The following is a 27577-nucleotide window of genomic DNA, read 5'->3' on the forward strand; positions in this document are numbered from 1 at the left end:
GGTAGCAATATTTTTTTCTTTCTGGAAAAATTTACGTTTGATAGCACCCCATCTTGGCCAATGAACATTGAACACCTAGGCACATATAGGAAATGCAATACATGTAAAGCGCAACGGAAGCCCTTGTAAGTGGTGAATTAATGTCAAGGTGCTTGCACATCTAACAACAGTCCCATGACGTGGACTTCCAGCAAAATATCGTTTTGCAAAAGCCACCCTGTATAGCTTGTGTTACGCCAAGGATGACCACTAAATTCTGCTACCACTTTTTTACTCGAAAACCATCTGCAGACCTGAATGCCATTGATGAAAACTGCTTCTTCCTGTGTGTGGGAAAGTTAGAATATAATCGGCCGACTGTGTGGGGAAAAATGCACGTTTAAAGTAACACAAGTGATTATCCCCGAAGCCAAATTTAAGAGTAAAAAAGTTTCTAAACAGCATTGCTTGTTATGAAAGCGACCGTACTCCCAAAGCATAAAATCTAATAGATTTAAGTCCGGTGAACTGGGTGTCCACGACTGTGGACACGTGCGACCGATCCAGTATTCTCCATAAGTTCCATCCAGAAATTTTCGTGTTACTAGGCAAAAGAGAGGTCGGTCCCCACTGCGCATGAACCACGTTGCTCCCCTTTCAGCCAGTGGGACATTTTCTAGTAGTACAGGTAACACAAATTCCAAAAAGTGTTACCTTGAAATCCTTTTCTTGCCTCAACATTCCAACGAAGTCCAACATTAGGATTTCAAGTTTCACCCCTTTGTCCACCACCACCTCCTCAAACGTCCATTTTCGAATCGTTTTATGGAAAATACATTTATTTGCGCATGCGGGCATTACAAATTTAATTAAAGTTGGATAAAAAAAAATCGAAAACAAAAATACTTTCTTTATTTTATTAAAAATAATTAAATTCGATCAGAAAAACGAAATTCTGCTTACAAGAATTCATCGTTATTTGATGTTCTCACTTGAACGTAAGTATTTTATCTGATTGATTACACTACACCGACGATACCTGCCTTCTAGCCATCCATGTTATTTGGCTGATCCCTATAAATTTGATTTGTCAAACAGCCCCAAAGGAAAAAGTCCAACGAATTTAAATCAGGCGATCGAGCCGGCCACTCTACTTTACCAAGCAAAAAATTGATGGTTTTTTTTCGATTAAAATTATAATTTCTGGAATGCCATTTACTAGACTTAGACAATCCAGAAGATGTTTTTATTATTTTGCCTTTCTGATTGATTTTTCTTATGAAATAAGGAAATTTGTTTTTTCTCGAAATTTTTCTTATCTAACCCCCATAAAATGTTCGATGTCCGTATACGCAAACTTGTGTATATTCCATAGAACGATTCGGAAGTACAAGGTGCCACTTGAAAAACCAAAGTTGGACGTCGTTGGGACGTTGTGGGGTACGAAAAAATGTCCAAAAGTGACGTCAAATCAGCCTTACACCTTTGACTTGAAACGATTTTTATAAAAAAGTTATTTGAAAAGATTTTACCGTTATTTCATGTATATAACGGACCCTGTACGTTCCCTTTTCAGGATCCATGGAGCAAAACCTAAACGATTTCTAGCTTCGACTGAAAAGCTAAGAAAGCAAAAAATACTAGAAAAGTACATTGGAATTTGATTGTTATGTGAATAGTGTCCATTCCAGTGTTGCAAGATTAGTTGCATTATTTGGGATTATGAAGAAACCAAATGATGTAGAACCTAGTTTACTTACAAACTGAAATTCTACTAAAAAATTGAACTTATTGCTAATTGTTCGGGACATAGACGCAGTTCTGAGATGCAAAGTTCGAAACAAGAGATTTGAGAAACGTGGAACAGATACCTCTACCCTAAAAATGTCTTTCATACTTGAAAATATTGTTAAATGATATTTATGGTCGAACAGTGATCAACAAGAGATGATTTCCTTCGGGGGACACGTTTCTGCCTCTACATAACCACCGTCAGAGCAGTTGGCATAGCACATCTCGAAAGTATGGAATGCGAAAAGGTTCATCTTTGCAAATAAATATGTTCCAGGGCTCTTTGTAGGCTCGGTCAGATTGTGGCTGATCACAGAATAGTTATTGATATGAATGCCGGATGGACTCTCCTCCCACATGCCCACTGTTATCAGCCAATTCGCCACATTCAATATATCTGTTGAAGGTTTCAGGTCATTAAAATTCCCAATGAAAGCGAAATCCACGCTTTCGTTCCTCCTACCCTCGTTCATCACCCTCCAGCCCCTCCCATGGTAAACCCTCCCATCTCCTCCCAACAGGAAATTGTAGCTTATATCTCGATAATTTTTCACGTTAAAGTGCTCTAATTGGATGTCTTTGACTCTCTGCGTGCATTGCAGGAAATTAGAACAGGTTTCCCCCCCAGTGTGCTTGATCACCACTAATGTAGCCGCTTTATTCATCGTCTGTAGGGGAGTTCTAGGGGGCTCTGCCCCCCAGCCTTCTCTAGGCACAATGCGACCATATTTATCAAATTTAGTTGTAGTTTCTGGAAGCTCGGTGGTTATGTCTTCAGAGGTTGCCGTCTCCAAGGAACACAACCCTATGGTCAGTCCTGCAAGGCTTCCTATGAACGCAAGAAAACTCAACGAGATTATCCAATTTTTGCTGGTTTTCTTTGGTGCCATGGGCGGTTCTATTTGGGGCACGAGGTGAGGAAGGATTCCTGGTTCGCTATCTAAAACGAGGCAAAAATATGGTTGGTTAAGTGAAATTTAAGGACAGAATGATGGTTCGAGCGATATGGTACAAAAGCTTGATGGTTTCTCTGGGTCGGGGAGCGTTGGATCTACGAGACTTTTAGCGATGTTTAAGGTAGGCACAAAGAGCATTGGACATGACATATACTTTAGCAAAGACGTAGGTACCTTTTAGAACCTTCTAAAGGTTAAAGCTCGGAATGGGGCTTGGTACCATTCAGATGCAACTTTGTACCACTCTGAGTAAAAGTATGTCATAATGTACAAACTTTTCGTACGTGGAGATTAAGCAAAACTTCCTTAGGACCCTCTCTTAGCGACATATAGAGCCAGACTTCATAAGAACAATTCAGACTAAGTATTTTTAATAAATTATAATTATTTACGCATTTTTTTAATGTTTTTCTCAGTTTTCACTTATTTCCATTACATTTACGGCAATCGCAGTTCACCTCTGTTTCTCATAAGAACTATTCCAGTGATTGAAAATCTATCGCGCTCAGTATGCCTGAGTACCGCAACCAGATTCTTGCCAAGACTATTCATCTGTTCAATCTGATTGTGAGATCAAACCTTACATAGCAATTCAACGTCACCTCTCAGGGCAACAATTGCAGTAGTTACGACCGATTTTGAATGGAGATCAGTCAAATGAGTCTTGCGACCTAAATATTTGGGAGAGTGCAACTCCCGCCCGAAAGGAGTTGAGTTCACGGATGAAATTTCATCATTACAGGGTGTAATATTTTTTCGGTATTTTTTTAACATACGTCGAAATACGCAGATATTAAATTTATTCCATTTGACTGTTCTACATTCTACATTGAATTCTTTGAACAGCATCAAGGAGAACATTTTAGTTTCATGTTTACACAGTTTTAAATATGATACCACGCAGATGGCGTCAATTGTTCTCATTATTATGCGTTGATTCAACTCGGAAATTTCGTTCAACTATTTCCAGTATATTGATGGATATGTAGGCGACAGCTTGCTTAATGAATGTTGTGCTCCAGGCAAGCCAGAGTTCTAGGACGATCGTTATAAACAAGTGATTTCAGATGGACCCATAAAAATAGTCCCAAGGGGCTAAATCGGGCGACCGTGCTGGCCAGTGCAGATTGCCCCTCAAGAAGATGAGACGTCCTGAGTAGTGTCGTAAACCAGTCATTGGCAAATGCGCCGCGTGTACCGGCAGTGTTTTGCTAGACCCACACATCACGCACATCCAACTCGTTGAGTGCTGGCAAAAAGAGCTCCCGAATTATGTGGACTTAATGATCAGAAGTCACCGACAGTCCTCATTGGATTTCTTCAAAAAATCATAGATTCATTATTCGAACTCGCGATAGTGCACTCCAAACATCTGGACGTTGTGTATACAAGGGGCTCTGACGAAGTGGTCTGGGGTTATCACAGCTCCAATAACGCATATTCTGCTTATTGACAGATCCCGAAACATGGAAGTGAACCTCGGCACAGAAAAAAAAAACGAGTGTACCTCGATAGTGAACGTGGTGTCTCTACTTTGGGCCCTCTACTTCATCATGCTAACTGAACTAGGTGGAGCTACAACTTTGCACCCTGCCTTTTCGAATGTGCCTACCTTCACGTTCTTCGGAGCAATCTTCGTCTCAGGACGCCAAATTCAAATGAGCAAGTTGCTCTGCCCCACCCTGTATTTCCTATAATCGACCTTATTCTCCCCAATCCTACCTGAATTACCGAAAACACCGAATCACTTATAATATCAGTGGACATTTTCTCATTGAAATCTCCTGTGCACACCCAACCAGTACTACCCTTTAAGCCCTCATTCTGAAAACCCCAACGCATCCTCTCGTAAATCCGGCCATCTCCTCCTACGAGGAATTTGTCGGATATATCTGATAGTTCGAGCTGATTCATATAGATCTCTTGGACGCTTTTGACCCTGGGTTTGCAGGAGTGATCGTCAGAACATATGTCCTCCCGTGTGCTTATAAAAATCAAAGGGGTGTTGTGTAAAAGTTAAAAGGGGTTGGTGAGGGGGCTTAAGGCTTTCCTTGGGCCACCAACTTTGTCTATGGACGAATCATCCGTATTCTGTTATATTCTCCTCGATACCAGAGCTTGTAATTCTTACATTGCTAGCTACACAAACGGCAACAACTATCACGACTACAACTACTAAGACGAGCAGCTATTTGCACTTGTAGAGCGTTTTTATCTTCGGCTGTTGATTTGGACAATCCGAAAGGAACGAAATCTGGAGAGATTGAAAACTTTGAGTTTTTAACAAGATTGAGATGATTCGGAAATAAAGTTCGGGATTTCTTGGTAGATGTGTCAGTCGCATATTGGTGGAATTCGGTCTCAAATTCAATGAAATTGAAACTCTTAGTGTCGTGTGAGATTAATTTGCTTCATCTGGACCGTTCAGAAGAGCCTCTTAAACTCATATGCCATCGGCATGTTTGGACCCGTCCATTGCGTTTTCCAGATATTTAAAGCATTTCAATTTCCTCTCACGCGTCTCTTTTGATCTCTTCAATTCGTTCAAATTCGAAAAAGTATGACAAGCAAATTATCGATCTAAGGACAAAGGTCAGTATAATTACACCTCTCTTCGCTGCAGCCAAAAAAGCACAATGCAGTTTCACTGTAGTGATTAAACCACCTTGGAAGCATCGCAAACAAGTTTGCGCCAGGACTGTTCGCAGGTTCTGTTTGATTGTCGCCGACCACGTGGTAATTATTCTTATCAATCCATTTTTCGTCCCATCCCAAGTCAATCAGATACACCGCAGTAGAAAGCATTTTGTCACTGGGCACAGCATCATTGAAATCTCCTATAAACGCTATATCAATACTGTCGTTCCTGACAATATTCTCCCAGCCCCAGCCCAAGCCCTCGTAAATTCGCCCATCTCCCCCTACCAGGAAATTGTAAGCTATATCCAGAAGCTTTATTTTATTCATATGGCATTCCTGGAGGTCTTTGACTCTGGATTTGCAGGAGTCATAATTGGAGCACGTGTCTCCCCAGGTGTGTTTTATGACAACCAGTGTAGCTAATTGACTTCGTCTAGTCAAAGCTCCTCTAGGGGGCGCCGCCCCCCATTCTTCTCTGGAAACGTATCTGCCATATTCAATAGGACTCGATTGGTTCGACGTAATCAAATAGACCACACCCACTGCCACTAGCCCCACCAAAATCAAGAAGATCTTTGGATGATCGAAAAATCTTGTGTGGTTCATCTCGTAGTGAATGGTTGGGTTTATAGGACTGTGTGCTTCGACTTGGTTAGTCTCAACGTCATCTAGAAAAAGTGGGTAAAAAAGGTAAACCACTGCGATTTCTCAAATGAAGCCCACAAAAATCACACACCACAAAAAACGGAGCAAAGTATCATGCCTGGTGTTTGATGCGAATATGGTGAATGTCTGGATTGGTGTTTGGAGGGTTGCATGTGTTGATTGTAATCATGTCTAAGGATTTCATTCTGGAAAGTTGAGTTAGTTTGTTCCTGCGACTGAGGAGGCCACGTTATCGTATGTGAGCAATAAACTGTGAACATTTTTCAAGCTCAAATTTTGCATATTATTATGTAGCTCTCGAACTAACGATCTAAATTAAAATGCTCGAGTTCCGATATTTGGATCCAGAAATCTGGATAGGAACTCTAGAGAAAAGAGCCTGGGCACAAGATATTTTAATGGACACCTAAAATTGCCGAAAGAGGAGTTTGAAATATTTTAGGTTTGTGAGAGAAAAATCTGGACAACAGCTCATCGTGATAATTGCAGGGACAATTGCTGATTTAACTCAGGTCAAGTTAGATCCGAGAAATGAAAATCTATCTAAAGGAGCTGCATTTGTGACATAAACTGACCAAGAATTTTCCATTCTTATCGGCTGTTATTATTCTTTATTTAATATTTCTTCCTTGCATATAATACTTGTTATCTAACGCTATCTAAATTAAATTCTTGTTTATATATAATTGTATATAAAGGTAATAATTTAAATTCATTTATCATTATTTAATCTTATCGATGAGAAACTGTAACTCCTCCGCCACTGCCTTTCACCGCCCACGAGCTTACTTCACTGCAGAGAAACCGCCCAGTCCGATTCAGACACTTCACCGTAACATCATCCCTGAGATACCCCTCCTTCACGCCCTGGTCAATCAACCAAAGTCCAGTAAGGGCCATGAACTTTCCCGGAGGTTGCTTGCTGAACTCCCCCATAAACGCCACTTCAACACTATTGTCCTTGCGCTCATTTTGTACCAACCAGCCCCTCCCCTCGTACACATTCCCATCACCCCCCACTACGAAGTTGTACCGAATGTCCGGTAAATGTTCTTCTCCCACATGGGAGTTCTGCAAGCGTTGCATGCCCGATAAGCATGTGGAGACATCCTTGCAAGCGGCGGTACCAGTATCTGTGACGGTCAGCACGGCAATTGGGTGTTGAAGTGGTTGTAGTGGACTTGAAGGAGATCTAGCCGCCCATAAACCTTTTTTTAGCATGTGGTGCTTCTGCACAGGAGCTGATGGTGGTGATAAGGTTGACGTGGAAGGTGTCGCAGAGGTGTCACTGTGATCCTTTGCGGAAACAATGGCTGCTAGTGTGATCAAGCAAAGGAAAACAACTGTGAAGAGCAGAAAGACGGAGAGTTTGTAGTGGTTTCTGATTGACTGGCAAAATTCGAATCTGATGGAGGGCTTTGCGCAGCCAGTGGCGGCGGCTGTGGGTGGTTGATAAGTAATGGTAGCAACTACAACAAGGGAGACCTATTTCGTAAACTCGCAGTTAGAGACATTGAGTAAACAATGGCTTTATTTTTGCCAGATGTTTGCGCAGTTAAATGATAAACAAGTTAAATTTAAAATTTCCATTAAAGCTAATAATTTGATTTAACAATGGAGGGGAGTTACCTTTATTGGAACTTCAGAGAAACCTGTTTCGTTCAGAATGGCTTCTCAGTAACAGGTTCGTCCTTTAAGGTAAATTCCGTAGTTTCTCCCCTAATTTCCAGGGATCACTGAATTTACTCGGTTTAAGTGAATCAAACACACAGTTGGGATATGCGATAGTGATTCATTATCTTGTTGTTATGAGAAAATCGCAAGGTTTATTTCGTTGCAGTTTAACTGAGCCGTGGATATATAAGAATTTCCCTCAACGCTTTACCACAGCAATGTGGTTTTCCCTCAAACTGTTAAGAGACTAAAATTTCATGATAGATGATCACCTTCGCCCCGAAATAAACCAAGGAAGATAGAACTAGATGCATCTACGTCAATGATTCCTTACGTTTTGAGGTGTTATTACAGACTGCGCAAATATCCTGCTAGACTGAGCGTTTAATTACTAAAACGCTTTCATGAATTAATGCGTTAATCTTAATAAGAATACAGAGATGCTGATTGTTAACATTAACTATCGACACGACTAGGTACTCTAAAAATAACTTTCGAAAAATGTGTTTTTAATAGAATTTTAAGGTGAAAAACGAATCAGCACACGACTGTAGATTTCAACCCTTTGGTACGTCTAGAATGTCAGTTTTTTCTCAATGAAAGCAGCGGCGTACTGGGTGATCACTGTCAGCATAACTGCACTTCAATTGTTCGACGCCCCACTAACTTGTGTAGAGTTAAGGTGCGATCTGCGGCACGCCCATGAACGTTTCATCCATTGGCCCCGTTTTAAAATGCGCAAATTTACCAATCGATGGAATACAGAGTGCGGCACTATCAGTGGGTACTTCCTAATAAATCTTGTTCCTAAAATATCCCAACCGCAACAATTTGTTTATGATTTTTCATCACAGAGCGTTATTGTCGCACGTCAGTTGGCATTGCAATTGAAAAAGCACATCCAGTTTTTAAATCATTTTCCTTTTGAGAACGGAAAGACATCGCACGCCAATGAACATTGTCGATCGTTATTCAAATATACATCGTATACCCGAACTCCCGCGTGAATTCGTTAAAAATTGAAGGAAATATTTTTCGTGGAAATCCTGGAACACTTCAAATATGATTTTCATTTGTGCATGTTTTGACGTAATCGATATACAAGGTTGCTCACGTGTATTGTGAGAAATTCTGAATATACTTTACGTAACGACACATGTATATAAGCGGTTTTGGAAAAAAATCACAAAAACTAGAAATAACGATAGAATTGTTAATACTTAAAAGATAACAGTATAAACTGCTATTATCTATAGTATTAAATGTTCGAACTGTGCCCCGGTGACTTCCCGCCAATGGGCAACCGACAATTAAAATTCCTAAAGAACTTTTCTTATCATTTGAAGAGGTGTTTCTTGAGCTTCTCGAGTAATTTTACTTTCTAACTCTCCCATATTGTTGGACTCATTTAGATACCCCCCACATTTTGATGACCTCATTAAAAAAGTCCATAGAGATGATATCGGGCGATCTGGCGGGCCGCTCTGTTTGTCCTTTTCGTCCAATCTATCCAAAAAAAAAAAAAAAAAAAATACTTACACATAAAATATGTTCAGAACTTCCCAAAGGACTCGAAAACGTCATAACATACAGGATGTTCTCAAAGTCGAGTCACTTATTTTAGCAGGTGGTAAGACCCGTGAAGGGAAGTCGGTTCACCAAAAATTGTTTATATAGAAGTCGCAGAATAAGAGAGTTAAATAATGCTAGATTGTAAGCTCCAAGTCGTAGTAAAAATTGAAAATTATGCCATGCTCGTCGGTAAAAGGCATTCCGTTCTACAAAAACTGTTCAAAATTGCTACCACTCGTTCGGTTGATGCAAAGTCTTGCTCGGCGGACCCATGGGTGACTACACGTATCAAAAATAAAATCCCGATGACCACGAATAACGTCACAAGCATTTTCAATGCGGTGTTGTTGTCCTTTCATATTATTCACTTCTCCACTGTAGTAAGCTAACTGTTAAATAGCCTCATAGAAAAAAATCGCAGGGCGTCAGATCTGGAGAACGTGCAGGCCAAGACATGGGTCCATTCCGTCCTATCCATCTATTAGGAAACTTATTATTTAAGTATTCGCGAACTTTTCGTATAGAAATGCGGTGGATCATATAGAAACCACACATTTTCTCTCACGTTTAAAGGAACGTCTTCTAATAAGTCTGGCGGATTGTTTCGAGGAAAGCTTAAATCACGTTCCTCTGTCAGCCGATTAGGTAAAAAGTGAGGTCCGATAAGCGTGCCATTTACTACGCCAGCCCAAAACATTTACTGAAAATCTGTGCTGAAAATCACTTCTTTTCACAGTATGCGGGTTTTTTACTGCCCCAACATGGTTGTTGTGGAAATTACTCACGCCATTTCTTGCAAACGCAGCCTCGTCGGTAACCAAAATTAATTTGGTAAAATTTTCGTTTGTGCCGCACTCATGGAAAAGCCACTGACAAAAGTGGCTTTTCCTCTCTCTTTTACTTACTTAAACTCTTTTAGGATAACTTTCGGATCGCAACGCTTGTGCCCGTTGATAACGGCAGGGAATAAAATTGTTCTTGTATAGTTTTCCAGGCTTTACCACGAGCAACTCCTATTTGAGCCGCTATGGAGCCAGTGCTCGTTGCTGGGTCGTCTTCGACGATTTCTAAAATGTCATCCTCAACCTCCACCATTTCTCGCGGAGGAGGTCTTCCAGTGCGACCACCTCCGTCCGCGGAGCCGGACGATTTCGTAAAGGAAACCTTTCCGCGTACAAGCGACGTGCTGTGACCGCGTTTTGCTGGCACACCCCGTAAGATAATATTATATCAACCAGCTCATTGTTTTGATGAATGTGTGCCATTTTTATTGCACAAAACACAAACAAATTAAAAATAATACACGAACTACTGTACGAATTTATTTAGCACTGGTCAAATTGAAAATTTCACTGATAACCGCAAAACAAACAAAATAAGCACACCCAGTATCAGCAGTAAACAAACAATTGTTTACTGCTGAAGTGCTTTTACAGCGCAATAGTCGAAAACGGCAAAAAATCAAATTTGTGTTGAAGTTTTTAAAATTCAATTTTTCTAAGTAATTGTTTATAACTTTTATACTATACAGGGCGAGTCGGGAGGACCGTGCCAAACTTCAGGAGCGCGTTGTACGTGAAAAATAAATGTAAAAAAACTCAAATGTTGTTATCCGATTTTCGTTTGTTTACAAGTTATAGCGTAAATAAAATTAAAACATAAAGGTTGAGCAACATTTAGACGAAACGTTTCCTGGACGTTGGATCGGTCGTGGTGGCCCTATTAGTTGGCCTCCAAGGTCTCCAGACCTGACACCACTGGACTGTTGTTTGTGGGGTTGGTTTAAAACTGAAGTGTGCAGAGTAAAAGTGGACACTCAAGATGCGTCAATTCAACGCGTTGGAAATGCTGCAGCTGCCATCAAAGAAAGACATGAAAGAATCAGGAGCGCAACGAATGCTCTTCATAGGCGAAGCCGAAAATGTTTAGAAGTTAATGGCGATATTTTTGAACATTTACTTATGATATCCAAACGTTAATTTATGGAATTTCTTATGAAATTTATAATTTTTTTTAAATTTTATGTTTTAACTTTATTTACGCTATAACTTGTAAACAAACGAAAATCGGATGACAACATTTGAGTTTTTTTACATTTATTTTTCGCGTACAACACGCTCCTGAAGTTTGACGCGATCCTCCCGATTCACCCTGTATAAACAATTGTTCGTTTGCCAAACTCTCGTAAAGAGAAGTTGGCAAACCTCCTCTACGAGTTCTACCAGCTGTTAAAATGAATTACTCAATTTGGAGAACACTCTGTATATGAGGTCCCATAGAGGAAAAACGTTCACAGATGGGTACCCCTTTACACGTATTTGTTACTTTAAAGAAATTCACAAATCAAGCAATATTTCGCCTGTTCCAGTATTTTCATGAAAAACGTCTCCTTCAATTTTTATCAAATTTCTGTGAGATTTTTGATCATCCGTGTATATAAAAAGATATACGTCATACCGCTTAAATCCATTGAAAACAGTGGTGTCCGGACCTCGGACACTAAGTGTCTTCGAAAATCCCATTTTTTCGTTAATTTCTATTCCTTTCGCGAGCAACGTACCATCATATCTTCTTTTTCATTTGCAGGCTTACCTCGGGTGCTCAGAGAAACCCAGCGGCGTAAATGAGGTGGTCCCAGCCTTGAGGCTGGAAGTCTAACCTAATGGCGTAGATGAGATTATACTCGTAATTAAAAATCAGTATTCAAGTCTTCGATTATTTATTTCAAATATTAGTCCTTGAGAAATACGAGTTATTCCAACGAATAATGGTTCGACGCTCCCGCTATGGTTCTCGCAAACAAACTCAGGGACGTAGCGAAATAAACGTTCATTTCACGAGATAATGAGAGGTATAAAGAGAATTGTTAATGTTAAGTTGTAGGTATTATAATATTCAATTTAAAAATAATTATTTATTTTCTTATCTCATAAATCGGACGCCTGCGTCGGTTGTAGATAAATACTTTATCTATATATCAGATAAAGGTTTCGGTATATTACTTTCACATTATTTGAAATTAGTAAATAAATAATGTTGCACGTATTAGTGGTTTTTATTTCTAGTAGATAATCATGTGATGGTGTGAAGGTGAACTCAACGCCATACTCAAAGGTTGGTGTCTCATGTAAAGTGGTTTGTAGTTATCGCCCTGTTAACCCACAACCATCAACTTATTTTACACACAAACTCCAAAATAGTTTATAGACATACCTATAAATAAACGATAATAATTAAAATCAAACCTCTACATCAGATCAAGCTTTAGCATTTATATAAATAAATTTGGACCATATTCCAGCAGTTTCATGCGCAGAGCGTTATTCTTTCCATCAAGGATAACCTTCAGCAAAAGGCACTCACGGTTTACTTGTCCATTGCACATGTACAGTAAAAACGAAGCGGAAACACACTCAAAAAGGGACAGTACTTGGGTCTTTTCTAGGTACCCCCTGGTGTAAAAAAAAAGCCAAGCAACACCTGCTCACATCGAAAAACACTATAATACAGGTAAATTGTGGAGAACCTCTTGGGCTATGCAGGGTGACAATCCGGAAAGGTCTAATGCGAGTATTTGGATAAGTTATCTATCAACAGATTGCGTTACGGTCTTCCTTCAAATGACGGCGAGTTGACTAGAGTCCGTTAATTTCGAACCATTCTACTAGCGTTCTCATTGGTCGGCGCAATTTCGACTTCTGACGGAAACGTCCGAATTGATCTCTTTAGTTGGAATGCATAAATTCGTCCATAGTTTACTTAGGTAGGTACTACTTAGGTATTTGGCGAGGTGAGAGATGTTGGAGAAACAGTCAGAATCATTTGATTTACGAAGCTTCAAGTGCGTATTCCGATATGCCCACTGTACTATTTAGACCTGCAGTTATAGGGCAATTTCGCGCAAATTATTGCAGGAAGCAAAGATTAGGGCCGAAAAAGAATCCTAAAAACTCTGGGAATTTTTAAATCCCCAACAACTTCTTTGTTATTCGTAACTTTCGGTTTCAAGTGTAATTCCTCTGTTACCTCTTTCAAATTAAAAAAAAAAAAAAAAAATGCCAAAGACTTTCGCATTACTGAAAATCCCAAAAAATTGAAATTTAATTTGAATGTAATTTCACAAGCCTTAATTCATGCAATGCAGCAATGTGAAGTATAAATATGGCTATAAATAGAGACCCTATATCAATAACAAAGATAAATATAATATCGGTGAAAATAAAAGAATTGGAAATACCGAAATTTTCAAGTGATACTCTTGCTACTCCAAACTTTAAAAAGCACTTGCTGTGTAATCTATCCGCTGTTTAAGTCTGGAATTCAAGGAGAACCGTTCGGAGGAACTCCCAAAAACTTCCGAGATCAAAGGTAGTTCTCGTCTTTACTCATTTAAACTTTAATTATCTCTGGATTTCCTCCGCTGTTCCAGCTTGCAGCCTCAAAGGAAGGACGAGGAGAATCGGGCATCGTAAACCCGAATTTTAAGATATAAATCCCCAAAGAGAACGAAAGAGACTATGGTGGAATTCGCGAAAATTAAACGTGTTAATGAAATTGAAATTTTACCTTAAATTTAAACACTACGTTAAATTCCACACAAGATTCCTCGTAAGTTAGCTTCAACGGCTAAACGGAATGCTTTCGGCAATGCCGAAAGGCTCACTCCAAAAGCTCACGTTTTGACCTTCGTGTACATATATTCCCAGATATTTGCATTAACTCTTTCCAAACCGATACCCTGAACGTGCGCACATGAGGTGATTCATTCATTTTATAATAATAAAGCAAATCAGAACCTCCCATAATTCGATGGGGTCGGATAGCGTAACGAAAAGTACTTACCATTGCTTTCGCACGGGATATCTATGTTGTGATTTGTGTATTTTTCGAATTCCTTTCCATTAATGTTGGCTTTTACGATGTGGATATTGATAGTATCGCCAACCGTCGCGTAAGGTGAATCTTTAAAGACAACAGAGGTGGTCGTCGCCGGTGCTCCGGTCATCAATTTCACATCTTTGACATCCTGATGCCAAATCACAGTTTCAGAGTAAAAGAATCAGTGTAAGATTTTAGTGGTCAACTTACTGTAAATCTGAAACTATTCGAAGATTCGCTATCAGAGTCGGATTGGGTGTTGCAACCGCTGCCACCCGGCTCTACCTCCTCCACACTGTTCGCCAGGGATAGAGTCATTTGTGTTTGATCATCATACGCTCCCCTCGTGGCGCTAAGACGGAACGGCCATGCCGCGTTCCAGATCTAGCACCCTCAGAGTAAAAGTAACACGCACTTCGCGGAGCACAAGCGACGGTTGTGCTCGTTATTGAATTCAGCGAATTTGTTTTGTTTATCGGACACGTTAAGTTTTTCGCCTGTAAAGCTCAGTGATGTTGACTTTAGATCGAACAACTATCGATGTGCGCAACAGCATTAACCGAAGGTGGGGGAAACCACATTGCAAAATTATCATGTTACCGAGGTTGTTCGATTCTTTAATTGAAAAGAGACCGTTCCTTTTCACATTTGATAAATTATCTTACTCTTATCATATTTGCTGTCGTTGAAACGCAGCATCTCTGCCGCATCTACAATCGACTTAAAACGATCTAGAGTGTTGAGAACTCTGTCCTTGAACATTGAATTGTACTTATTGGATAGAGATAACCTAATTTCTTACATAATTATAAATTTCCAGCAATTTAGTTAATTACTATTGTTCGTGTTTCGACGAATCTTATTGGAGTCTTACCATAGAAACTGAAGAGTTTCAAAAAACGAAAAAGTCTTTCTAAGCTTCATCACTCTACCGACACCAGGGCATATCCGTGGTCCTAAGTTACAGGTAAAATGAACGTTATGGAAACATCTGCAAAACTTTACCTATCCATGGAATAGTGCTATCCTTTCCACGACCATTACACCATATAAAAAAGCGGCTCATGTCGCGCTATCGGGCTGATTTGGGCTTTTTAAATTTTTCAAACGTTTCGACAGACAATTATGATGCGTAAATCATGATCGCCTTCGAGTGTCAAACCTGCAGTCGCCACATAGGCGCCTCTGCCAGTCGACCACGCCACTGCTTTCAGGTTCTTAGTTCGAGCCATATGCGGACCTTATGAAAACGGGAAAATGGGATATGTAGAAAACTATCGATCATATTGTGAATGAAGCATTTTTTATTTATAAATAATAATTGCGCAATGAATACTAATCGTATATCAGCAAGAATGATAATTACGGGATACATCTAAAAAACGTGATCCGTTTAAGAAATATTTTTTGTTTTAAATTAAAATGCTATGGGGATCTCGTAAACGGTGATAAATGCTGACTTGGTTGAATGTAAGAAAAATTGTGTATACGATGGAGTAGTACCACGGTGCAAAGAGATATAGAAAATAATTAGAAAGAAAAAATCCGATAAAAAAAATATTATTTTTCTGATTTGTGATAAAATATATATAAAAATTAAAATCACTTTATTATTGAATTTGTTTAATAATCTTCAAGATGACAGTCTTCGTTCCCACAATTACATTTTTTTTCTAAATATGATCCTGGTAAGCTTTTCTCCGATATTAAAATACCCTTTTATTAAAAATTCCTTCATGTACCGCCCTTAGTAATTTATGCACTGTGTCGGTTTTCGTTATTTTTTTACTATTCCTTACTGTACGTCTCATTTTACGTCGATAAACACAATTTTTGAGGTAGCCACAAAGAAATAAATCTAACGGTGTAATATTCGAAAAACAGGCTTGCCAATATGTTCCAAGTGAGTGTCTATCTATCTTCTAGGAAATCTATGTGATAGATATTCCTGAACAACTTTTGCAGGAATTTCTCCTCAGTAGGCTCCTCGAAATCATCAAACCGACGAGTTTTATTGTAGCGACCCATCCACTTACGCACGACGCAACAAAGCTTCCACAGATACATGGCTAAGGCAGTATATATGCTTGATAAGATTGATAATTCTTAGAAATTAGAGTTTGCAATGTTTAGATAGACATTTTATCAACAATGATAATGTGTTTAATATTCTTAGGAATTATTATAGCAGGGAAAATCAATAAACAGGATGAAAAGTGTAGCAAAATATACATGTCATGCCTGGAAAAATTTCGTTAAAAATTGGTACGCTATCTTAAACATATGGGAGTAATTTAGTTTGATTAAGCCCTTGCTCTTTTCTCATTTGTTTGAAGAAGATATTTTAACACCCTATATCTTTAATACTAAGCTATTGTGAACACATGTTTACACAAATTTTCACATCTATTATTAACTGTAAAATAAAATGTGACTCTTAATTTAAGAAAATAATTTCTTATCACCCTGTATATCGAGTAGATATTAAGGATGTAATGAACCTCGAAATCGCTGGCGGCCTCTAGAGGCTGCATTGCTTTTCTCGTGGAAGAACGGATAGATCCACAAATTTTCGTTATTCATTTAGTTTACCAGTCCCATGTTAGATGGCGCTATTGCGACAAGGATTCGACAAAAGAAAATGTCGTCTTACAACTGTCATGTCAAATAATGTCAGAAGTAAAAGTCAATTTAAATTTTTTATTTATTCTAAAAATCCACTCCTAGGTCGTTGACCTGCATTTTTACTAGTTTTGAGTAATAAAACCCAATTTAAATAAAAACTATTAGGCATGTATTTAAGGCTCTAAATCGTCGACTGCTCCCCCGGTTTCATGGAGTCGCTGTAAAAGATGGCCAAACTGATGCAAGTCTAGCACCTGCACGGAAAATCTGAGGTTATGTAGGAGCTAAGTTAATTTCACCAAAAAAAGCATTTTTGTCAAGAAAATCTTTCCGAAAGCTTAAAAATGAAGAGGAAACGAAAGGATGTGTGCACGTCACCCTCATTATGTGACAGCCCTAAAAGGTATGAGCCATGAGTTGAAATGTCCCCGATATCTGTGAGATTTGATAGCTACAATCCGTTCTTTATCCCAAAAATGTTTGATTGTTTGCAAGCGTTTATGATTAATTGTTGCACTATATTAAAAACGCAAACAGTGTAGATTTAAGTTTGCTCTTGTTTGCCTTACACTGCTCAATAAACTGGTATTCCTGTTTTACACACAAACATAGACTTTTCAAAATTTGAATTAATGGGGAAAACACACAAAATATGGTTTTTTTATGCATATGTACAGACCTTAGGCAAGTTTTTACAATATGATATACCTACTTATATTTTGCAATAAGAATTTTAAATGATTATGTACTCATAGGCTACAATTTACAACTGCAGAAGTTTAAATGCACGAGCATGACGCTCAAAGTGATATCATAAAAACAGATTGATTATATTTTTCAAGCCTATATTTAACAGTAGATATATTGCATGTAAAGCTGGTTGTAATAGAATCTCCAATATTATTTACATTATGTGGATCAATTATTTTGCCATCTTTCAATTTCAGGACGAAAATCCAAGCCCAACGTAAATTCGCCCAAAACTCGGGTATTAACAGCTCCATCATGACACCCATTCGTGACTTAGACATCTCAGATGATGCACAGACCAGCACTCTACCTGAACCTGTGGAGCTCCTCCCCATGAAACGCCCAAACACAGAAGATTTCTTAACATTCCTCTGCTTTCGAGGCACTCCAATCTTACCCCCCACTCTGCAGTTCTTTAATACCGCCTCAATTGTAGCTGATGGACAGGTTCATGAGATTAAAAGCGACTGTCCCAAGAATGGACCCATCGATATATCAAAATGTGGATCTGGCAGTTCTTCTGAGAAACCTTTTATCGCATTTGGTGTGCGAAAGAGGGCAGATCCTATTATTATCAGTAGACAGATGGAGAGGAAAAGGAGACATGCTTTGGCTTTACAGGCCTTAAGACGAAAGTATCAAGAGCAGAAAATGGCAAAGATTCGAGCTTTAACTATAAGTAAATTAAGTGAAAAGACCACAAATAGGACTTTAGTTAAAACGAATACAGTGCAAAAAACTGAAACGTCAGTCACCAAGAAGAGCAGCACTAAAGTTATTGCAACCAAACATGTGAAAGTCACCACACAGACTCTGAAAACTAAAGTCAAGCCTAAGATGTGCTTAAGAAGCTTTAGAGGAAAGTTTATTCAGAAGGAGTTGCCCTTCAGGCCTAAGAGGCCACTGGGGGAGAGAGTTCTGACAAATGTGGGGAGAACAAGCAAAAATAGTAATAAAAGTGAAGAGGGCGCTCTTGCCATTAAGAGGCCAGTAAAAAAACCGCTTGCGCAGACTCCTAAAACGAAATTAACTACTGCGTCAGTAGTGCGAAGTTCCACTGTAACGTCGGTGAAGCGGCAGCAAATTAAAAGAAGGATTTTAGTCCCAAGCAGTAGTGTGGTCACCACTGTGGTGAAACCAAAATTGAGATCGACCACCATGAAGAAAACTGTAATTTCTAGGAAAAAGGCACAACAAAGGTTGAGGCCCTGCGTGAGTAAAGTTGCTAACCCTAGCAAGGAACCCTGCAAGAAAGTGGCAATCAAAAAGTCCCCTCTAGAAGAATCTACTTTAAAACCAAATCAATCCTCTCAAGAGGATGGCAGAAGCCACCCAGGAGAAGAAGTGTCCAGACGATTGACAAGAAGAGATTCTGAGATGTTGAACAGCAAAACTCTTCCAAGTGGAAGGCTCAAGAGAGAAATGAAGAAGAAGTTTGAGGTAAAAAGGGAGGTTAACATTGCAGAATCTTCATCTAGGAGAGTAGTCAAGAAAAATCTGGATGTTAAACGAGATTTTAGCCTCAAAACCCGAAATAGAGATGTGAAAAAGAGCATGGCTCTGCACAAAACCAGCGACACCATTATGGAGACCTTGCAGAGTGGCCAGAAAATTACCATGGACCAGAAGACTTCAGAAATGACTTCTGTGCAGAGAGTTGTGACTAGAAAATCTGAAGAATCTATAAGAATTCCTAATGTGCCACCAGTCAAGGCAGAGCTGAAAAGAACTTCAAGGAGTGTCACTAAAGCTGCTGAGCCAATTGCTAAGAAAGCTGTAGCAAGACCTGACTCTCCTAAGAGGAGACCTGCAGTTAACCGAGAAAGTAAACTAGAGACTGAACAAAATTCGTCGCGGAGACTCACTAGGGATTACAGTGCTAAGTTGGCTGATACGTCAACTGATACTAAGGAAGTTGTAAAGAAAGAAGAAAAAGATATTTTGGAGCAAAATGCGCAATTTCAAACTAAACCAACTGTTAGAAAAGAAAAAGAGGAAGTTGTCAATTTAAGATCAACAACCACTGAAGTTATTGTTCCAACTTCTAATAAAGACAACATTTGTGAACACCCACCAATAGTTTCGATCGAAGCCAAAGGAATGGAAAATCTTGCTGATCCGGAAATTGTCGTTCAAAAACCAATTATAGAGCCCAAGAGAACTCCCACAAAGAAACCTCCAAAGCGTAGCTGCGAGGCTGTTCCGCAAGTGCCAATAAGGCCCTCCAGAAAGACCAAAGAAGCGGCTGCCATATATATGGAGATCCTGAGTCATAAGCTTGTAAACGACAGCACCATAGACGACGATAATGTGTCCATTGACAGCTTCCCAGAACTGCCCAACGTTAAGAGGACAGAACAACGGGAAATCGAGCTTAAGGCGCACGCTAAAACCTCCAAGGAAGATGAGGAGAACAAGAATTCTGACGCACTTCGAAGGTCTGTAGAACCGAAAAATACTACTGTGATCAGTGATGATGATTCTGACAATGAGGTGCTCCAAGCCAAAATTGCTAAAGCTGCCAAGGAGATTCCTGCAAAACCCAAGGAGGAAATAATAAATAATTGTGATTCCTCAGATCAATCAGTTGACGTAAAAAATTCCAGGAAAAAGAAAGCTACTGCGAAAAGAAGCAAATGCGGGAGTAGTGTCCTTGAGACCAATGTAGACATTATCCTGGAAGCTGCTAGAGTTCTTGAAGAGACGAAGCCGAAAGAAACTTCTGATGATGAATCATCAGCCTCGGATATAAACTTGAAGAGCCTCCAGGCGAAGCAGCGCAAAAAACTTAATGAAAGCAAAGCAGCGATATTCAGTGATTCCGACGAAGAACCGCTTGCCAAACTTACGACTAAAATTCACAAACCTGAAACTACAATCAAACTCCGAAGAACTGCAGATAAACAACTTTCTAATGCTGCAACCATAATGGAGCCCAAACCAAAGAGAGAGTGCGCCAAACGACCTTCTTATTACCTCCCAATGATGTCTAGCAGTGACGAGGATGAAGAGCCTTATTTCCACGGATTTAGCGCACCCAAAGAAGAACTTAAGAAAGTCCAAGCACTAGCTCCATCTTTGGATTTATTGAGCAAAGATTTGGGCCGCAAGGAGAAGGTAAATATGTCCAATGAGCAGATAGAGCAATGGTTGAAAGACTCCGCTATGGCTGGTAGCAGCGTTGCCAAAGAGAATGATGCCATGTTAAAGTTCGGAGAGAAAATTCCCACAGAGAGTTTAAAATTGGAGGTTGCGTCGAGTTTGAAGTTGAAGATAGAGGAGGCGCAGCCGGGAAGTGGCAAGGAAATATCCTGTGATGAAAAGGTGAAAGCTGAGTTGAAGTCTCCATCAAGCGATAGGAAGTGGATCTTTAAAAAGGATAAAAAGGAGCCGATGCCACCTAATAAGAACGCCTTTTCGCCGGAAAACGAGTGCAGCGTATATGCTTTTGGGGAGGACAATGAGGACGCGGTGAACACACCGTTTAGAAGGCCGTCGAGGAGGCCATCAAGCACTGCGACGTCACGATCTGAAGACGATATGTCGAAGACTGATGAGGCTAGCAAGCAAGGTACGTTTAATAAATAAATGAATTGAAGCATACATCTCTTGTAACGCTTAAGACCAACCGTATATCGCCATTCTTAAAATTCATTTGCAGTGAAGTACCGAGACTTGACATATATGTCAAATCTGAAATTTTACCTTTAATTTGAATTTACAATTATAATGATATATATGTATACAAAATATATATACAAAAGAACCTTAGCAATCTCACAGTTAAACTAACTCTTAATGTTATTTGTGATTTTAGACAATTTATCCCTATTTTGTTGTATTTCTCCTTAAAAATGTCTTCGATTTTTTCTATTCCTTTTAGCCCAATTTCGAAAACCTGTTCCTTCGGACTCTGAAGACTCGCGTTGTTTCAACGTCCCCCAAAATCCAGCAAAGCCGTCCAAGCTAGTCAAATCCGAAGGGATGGTTCCGCCCTCTTCCGGCAATTATCCAGTCAAAAGGACGGGAAAGTCAAACTTGGAACCCTTCGACGATACCAAGTACAAAGTACCTAGTTCTCCGAGCGCAAGCAGTAGCAGCAGCGCGAAGCTCTCCAAGAAAGGAACCCAGAAGCCGAAAACTCCCAACAAAGGTTGGGAGTGTGTCAACCCAGTTTATGTAAATGATTTTCCCAAACCCACCGATCCGGCCAAATTGGTAGAAGCTCCCGTGTTTCATCCTACTGGTATGTGTTTGAAAATTTATTAGAAACTGGTTGACAATGGTATTTAGTCGATATTTCACTTGCGTTATTGAACAGAACAAGAATTCCAAGATCCGTTGGAATACATAGAGCGTATACGTCATAAAGCTGAGCAGTTTGGCATTTGTAAAATTGTCCCGCCAAGCAGTTTCAAGCCCGAATGCAAAGTGTCCGACGATATGCGTTTCACCGCTTACAACCAGTATGTGCATAAAATGCTGCATCGATGGGGACCGAATTTCAAGGAGTTCGTCGCCATTCGAAAATATTTGGCTACGCAGAGCATTTTCCTAAAAACTCCCCCATTGGTAAGTTCAAATCACAAATTGTCATTTTGTCTTCAGCTCAAAGGTTTCAAGCAAGACGTTACTTTTTTTGATATTTTTCAATTGTATTTTCCATAGTTTGATTAAATTCTAGATCGGAGGAATGGAAATCGATCTTCCCAGGCTCTATCAGACGGTACAGAATCTGGGTGGTCTGAAGGAGGTGATCGAGAAAAAACGCTGGCCTAAAGTATCCGAATATATGAAAATTCCAAAGTCCGCTCAGGACCGGGTCACTAAGCTAGACGACATTTACTGCAAATATCTGCTGCCTTACGACACTTTGTCTCCAGGTTAGTAGATGATCATCATTATCTCTGATTTCAGTTTTTTTTTCTAATTCTGGCAACGGCATGACAGCTGTTGTGTCAGTCTAGTAATAATTGAACAGTGTAATGTCGCAATTTCATTTTTTGACAAATTTAACGAAATTATGGTGCTTAATTCAGTTGGAGCAGCCGCAGTTAACTTTTATTTTTTACAAGTTTCTTTTATTTATTTTCATGTTTAATTTGATTGTAGAATTTCTGGCACTCTCAACGCCACCATATTTTTGGCAACTCTCATCTGTCACACGTCCGTGAGTTACTTTTAAATAGTAAAACCAAATGAGCAATGCAGTAATGCATTTTCACATTCTGCGACTGTTTCCACACCGTAGTTGACACCACTGTCATTGTATTTCACGTACTAATTTCCTTATAGCCGAACGTGAGAAACTGTTCGAAGAAGTTGAAGCCTATTGGTCGAAGAAACAATCTCCGACCCAACCCGATACCACATCTTCTGAACAGGATTCAGTCGACTCTGATGATAATGACGTAGACAACGAGTGCACGATCAAGGGCAAAAACATGGCCCTGAGTGCCCTCTATCGCATTGCGCGTAACACAATGTCCATGTACTTCAAAGTACTGGAACCGTCCGCTACGGAGGTGGAGCAGGAGTTCTGGCGTTACGTCACTCAGAAGCGGAACCATATTTGTGTGCATTCGGCGTCAATCGACTGCGGTACCTGGGGCTACGGTTTTGCAGTGGCCAAGAACAGTCCCTTTGCTAAACATCCCTGGAATCTCAAAGTTCTATCTAACAATGGTGGATCAGTGCTTAGGTCGTTGGGACCGGTCATGGGTAAGTCGATATTTTGTACATGAAAATATTGTGTTTGTTTTTACGGTGCTTTTGTCAAAAAACATCACCCTTTCCTTACCTCCCAATACGATCCCTCCATAAACCTACCGTCTAAGCAAACAAATTTTCCACCAGTGTAACGTTGTCACATTTCTAGTTATAAAAAACAATGTTGCAGGAGTAACGGTACCCACTCTCCATGTTGGAATGGTTTTCAGCGCATGTTGTTGGTACCGCGACCCGCATGGCCTGCCCTGGGTCGAGTACCTTCACACGGGCGGAACCAAAATCTGGTACGGTATCCCGAGCACCTCGTGTGCACTCTTCCGAGCTGCCATGCGCAAGCTGGTACCCGGGTACTGTCGCGAAAAGGAGCTGTGGCTACCGTCTGACACGGCCATGGTACCGCCGGAAATGCTGCTAGAGCATCAAGTGTCTTTGTGCCGTACCGTCCAAGAGCCTGGCCAATTTGTGGTTGTTTTCCCAAAGGTTTATACTTCAGGTATCGGTACCGGCTACGTGGTGTCCGAAAGCGTCTATTTTGCGCCCCTGTATTGGTTGAGAACAGCCCGCGCGCTTTTTGACGACCTGAAGACGAGCTGCGAGCCTTCAATGTTCTCCTTGGAAAAGTTGTTCGTGAGCATTGCGGGAGATGCTCGCTCAAGTGTAGAGGTTTTAAAAACGGTGTTGCCGTTCGTGGAAGAACTGTGTGCTAACGAACGCGATTATCGCGCCAAACTGCGTCTCTTAGGTGCGATCGCCGAAGAGAAAATAATCGATTCTGACTCGCATTCGAAAAAACGAAAGATCCAGAGTGTAGACGGAGACTTAGAGTGCGAAATGTGCAGGACCAACTTATACGTTTCAATGTTGGTGGATATGCGGGATGAGTTGATTTATTGTCTAGAGCATGCGCTGCAACTCCCAGAAAGCGACCTAAAGGCTGCGGAAAGATTCAAGCTGCGATACCACTTGGTTGATTCCGAATTGGAGGGGATTCCTCAAAGAATAAAGGCCGCCATTGAAGGGAAGGTGCAGAAAAAACCACCCCCAGGAAAATATGCGGGGTTACCTACTTTACTTAAGTAGGTATTTTTCGTAAATGTGGAGCTTTAGCTGTGATCGGTGTGTAGGAACAGCGCTTTTTCAAAAAAAAAAAACAGTTCCCTGTGATATCGTTAATCTAGTGTCCCAAAAAAAGAAACATCTTTATGGCTGTTCCAAGTGGACTGCTCTTTGATAGAAAGTCACCCACCGATGACACGTTTGACAGTTTGCAAAACTGGAAATAACAGCTTAAATTTGACAAAGCGTAAAGCATACGGTAGCCTCTTTTAGGAGTTAACCGTTATGCAAGTATCGGAGTTGCCACTGAATGTCACGTTACTCTCCAAATGCATTTAAGCTTCATCATAAAAATTTAAAACTGTTAGTTCTGCCATACACAGCCATTTCCTTGCAGCAGTCGAGCAGTCCATTTGAAATGGCAGTTATTTATTCTTATTATTTTTATACGTCATTAAAATAAGCGAATTAATTTTTGTGCGTGTTAGACAATGTTAAAACGTTATCTCCCTCTTCTGTCTCGAGGCTTCATAAACTTTCTAGATTGTAGTGAAAAAATTGTGTCGTGGCGTGCGGCAATTTTTTGGCTAATTGGTGTAATGTAAATATAAGAGAAATACACATATTATGTAGATAAGATAAGTGTAGCTTTATTTGCGGCCCAACCATGCAACAAAGGAGTTTGCAGATTTAAACTAAAACGCTGTGTAACGCGCTTTTGATACAAATTGCGTTTTAAAATCATATTTTTCAATTTCGGAAGGATTGGTCGGAATTAAAATGAAATTCTTGTCTTCGGATTGAAAAAAATACACATTTTAAGATCACAGATCTTTATTTACACAACATAGACTTAGAAACTACTAAAAAATATCTTATTACTACACGATCACATAATTATATTCTTTTATAAGTATTAAAAATGCCAATTAGGCTCGTGACAGCAGTAAAGTATTTAGTTGGTTATGGTCTACGTATCTAAATGTGGACGATCAAGTTCAAAATTCAATACCAAAAGAACTGATTTGGTGCATTTTTTTCAAATATAAAATACTTTTTTCTCTAAATACTTACATATTTATGCTTAAAGGAATGCGAAGAGTTTCTGCCGGGTCACGTCTCTAGGGGTAATATAGAAACAACAAATCCACAACGGATGTGCTCCTATTGACAATACTTCACAAAAAAAAAGGAATTTCGCTCTCGTCAGTGATTGGGACGCGCGCGTGAAATTGCCTAATTAAAAATTTTTAAAAGCTGTATCGCTTTTCGCGACTCAAAATATCGAATAACACCTGAGTGTCGCTCTTTTCGTCTTCACTATCTTCTGTCTTTAAATCGTCCTCAATTAGTGTCTCGCCGATCTCGTGCGTCTCGTAGCGCGTTTGCCGTGTCTGTGGGGCGGACTTGATTTTGTGTATTACATGTCCTGAAATGCCGCATAGACATATGAAGAGACCGGCCATGTTGATAGGCGACATAATATCGCCGTTCATTTCGAAGGCCAGTGCCAGTATGAACACTTCCTGAAAGAGGAGCAAGTGGCATTACAACATATCAGTTGTCAGTGAGAAACAATCATATACATACAATGCGATTCGCAACGTAATTAATACAACACAAGTACGTGTATAGAAAATAACAATTTTTCATGTGCAGTTGTCTTTTGATTGGCTGAAAAAACTTAATGATGATGTGTGTACTTCAGCAAATTAATTCGGGAATCCTTTACAGAAATTGCCATCTCTTATGGGAAAAGCAGAAATGAAAAAATAAAAATTCAGATTACTGTAAGATCACCTTAAAAATCCCAGCAATTGCTAGAGTCAAACTTGATGTGTAGGTGACTAGAGTAACTTCACTAAACTCCATGAAGAAAGCTATAAATGCGCCTAATAATACTTTAAAGGCAAGGAGGAAAAATGTGTGTGAGTCCACGAAACCAAACACTTGGCAACTGCGCACGACATCTAATCCTGTAAAACAAATTACTGCAATTATTACAAGTACTTAAAGTTCGAATTGTAACGAACAGACCTTCATTCCATAAGGCAAATGGCAGTAATGTGGCAACCATCCAAGGTTGCATATGATAGATCATGTCAATGGGGTTGGTCATGCCCATTTTGGACTTTTGCAGCAGGAGCTGAATGCAAGTCCAGCGTAAACCACTCGAAATTGAGGCAATTAGAAGGAGGATGAAGCCAACAAAGTTGAATTGAGTTGACTTGTATGTAAAGAGTATGAGGCCAGTTGTTATCATTAAGACTATGAAGCAGAGGCTCCAGGACTGGAATAGTTTACAAATTTTGGTATAATAATAGTGGATTAAAGCAGCTATAAAAATAAAATAGAAATATCACCTTTTTCTCCAACTTGAATAAAATGGAGAAGAAGAGGATAAACACTATTGTAGTTGATTTGGTCATGGTGTACCTAAAATGTAAAACCAGTAGGAAATTAATTTTCATTTCAACTTAAATCCACTTACAGAGATACTGTAATCAGTTCCAATCCCCAATTAGAAAAACCAATATCAATGCCACTAAAAACTCCTGTAGGGGCCACAGCCAACACATATTCCTTCCAACCAAGTGTGATCCTTTGCTTATTGTATTTCCCTTGGAGGCAAAGCCTTACCAGACCTGCGAGCAAGAATTTGACTAGCATATGCACAACCACTGTGAGCAATGGGTAAGGGAAGCGCTGTAAAAAAAGTGTAATTAAGCAATTAATATGTACACAAAATACTCTACTATATCACCTGAAAGAGCCATCGTTGGTAGAAAGTGAGCCCTACGGATGGTATGTAGTAGGTGCCAATCAAGGCCCCAGTAAAGACAGCTGACCAGAGGCAGGAAGGGGTGCAAAACTTGCGCTTCATGGGCTCAAAATCAACTGTTTCCAGTTCGTGTGAACCGTCTTCCGCCTTATCAATCGCAGTGTACTTTACGTTGCTTCGCTTTCCGAACATATTGACCGCTTTGTTATCAGGCACCACATTGCACACCCACGATTGGACGACGCCGTCGTTAAACTAGAAATTAATCCCTATTAGACAATAAATATGGATAGTTTAGGTATCATTTGACGCTGCTGAGCAGCGAATTCTTTACTTATATCTTTATCGACGTGACCGAAACAAAAACTTATATTTTTTGTTCACATGCACAAATATTTACAATGTTAAATTGTCAACGTCAAACTCAGCTGGTTCCTAACATGGTTTATTATTGTTTGTTGTCTATTGTTAGATACGA

The 27577-nt window shown here is 39.8% G+C and overlaps 3 protein-coding genes and 1 long non-coding RNA gene across 6 annotated transcripts in view; 1 reads left to right on the plus strand and 3 right to left on the minus strand.

The window, feature by feature from the left end:
* The window catches only part of LOC136348415 (uncharacterized), a 28981-nt gene extending 14247 nt beyond the window's left edge, over positions 1-14734 (minus strand). The window contains exons 1-2 of the mRNA XM_066299207.1: positions 14367-14734; positions 14121-14304 (exon numbers count right to left, since the gene is read on the minus strand). Coding sequence (XP_066155304.1) covers positions 14121-14304; positions 14367-14474 — 292 coding nt within the window. The 5' untranslated portion in view covers positions 14475-14734. The remainder of the gene's footprint in view (positions 1-14120; positions 14305-14366) is intronic.
* LOC136348257 (uncharacterized) lies at positions 7378-12557 on the minus strand. Its single transcript, XR_010733610.1, has 3 exons — positions 12492-12557; positions 7662-12429; positions 7378-7501 (listed from the first exon to the last, which is right to left on the minus strand). It is a non-coding gene; the product is annotated as an uncharacterized lncRNA (long non-coding RNA).
* Positions 12313-24959, plus strand: Jarid2 (Jumonji, AT rich interactive domain 2). Of its 2 annotated transcripts, none has more exons than XM_066298954.1 (7): positions 12313-12392; positions 17729-21102; positions 21415-21777; positions 21853-22103; positions 22216-22414; positions 22827-23252; positions 23431-24959. In XM_066298954.1, exons 2-7 carry the CDS (start codon positions 17787-17789, stop codon positions 24339-24341), a joined length of 5466 nt encoding a protein of 1821 aa, XP_066155051.1. In that variant the 5' UTR covers positions 12313-12392; positions 17729-17786; the 3' UTR covers positions 24342-24959. The 2 variants fall into 2 exon arrangements, with proteins under 2 accessions (XP_066155051.1, XP_066155050.1); XM_066298953.1 differs by lacking the exon at positions 12313-12392 and adding an exon at positions 16772-17184.
* A 174-nt stretch (positions 24960-25133) lies between these two features.
* Positions 25134-27514, minus strand: LOC136348208 (solute carrier family 35 member C2). 2 transcript variants are annotated; one of them, XM_066298856.1, is made up of 7 exons: positions 27434-27514; positions 27082-27354; positions 26809-27023; positions 26681-26753; positions 26355-26607; positions 26118-26293; positions 25134-25843 (listed from the first exon to the last, which is right to left on the minus strand). In XM_066298856.1, the coding sequence occupies exons 2-7, from the start codon at positions 27289-27291 to the stop codon at positions 25568-25570; spliced, it is 1203 nt and encodes a 400-aa protein (XP_066154953.1). In that variant the 5' UTR covers positions 27292-27354; positions 27434-27514; the 3' UTR covers positions 25134-25567. The 2 variants fall into 2 exon arrangements, with proteins under 2 accessions (XP_066154953.1, XP_066154952.1); XM_066298855.1 differs by having other exon boundaries at positions 27082-27505.
* Positions 27515-27577: the final 63 nt, after the last annotated feature.

Source organism: Euwallacea fornicatus, chromosome 32 (assembly GCF_040115645.1).
Source record: "Euwallacea fornicatus isolate EFF26 chromosome 32, ASM4011564v1, whole genome shotgun sequence".
NCBI lineage: Eukaryota > Metazoa > Arthropoda > Insecta > Coleoptera > Curculionidae > Euwallacea > Euwallacea fornicatus.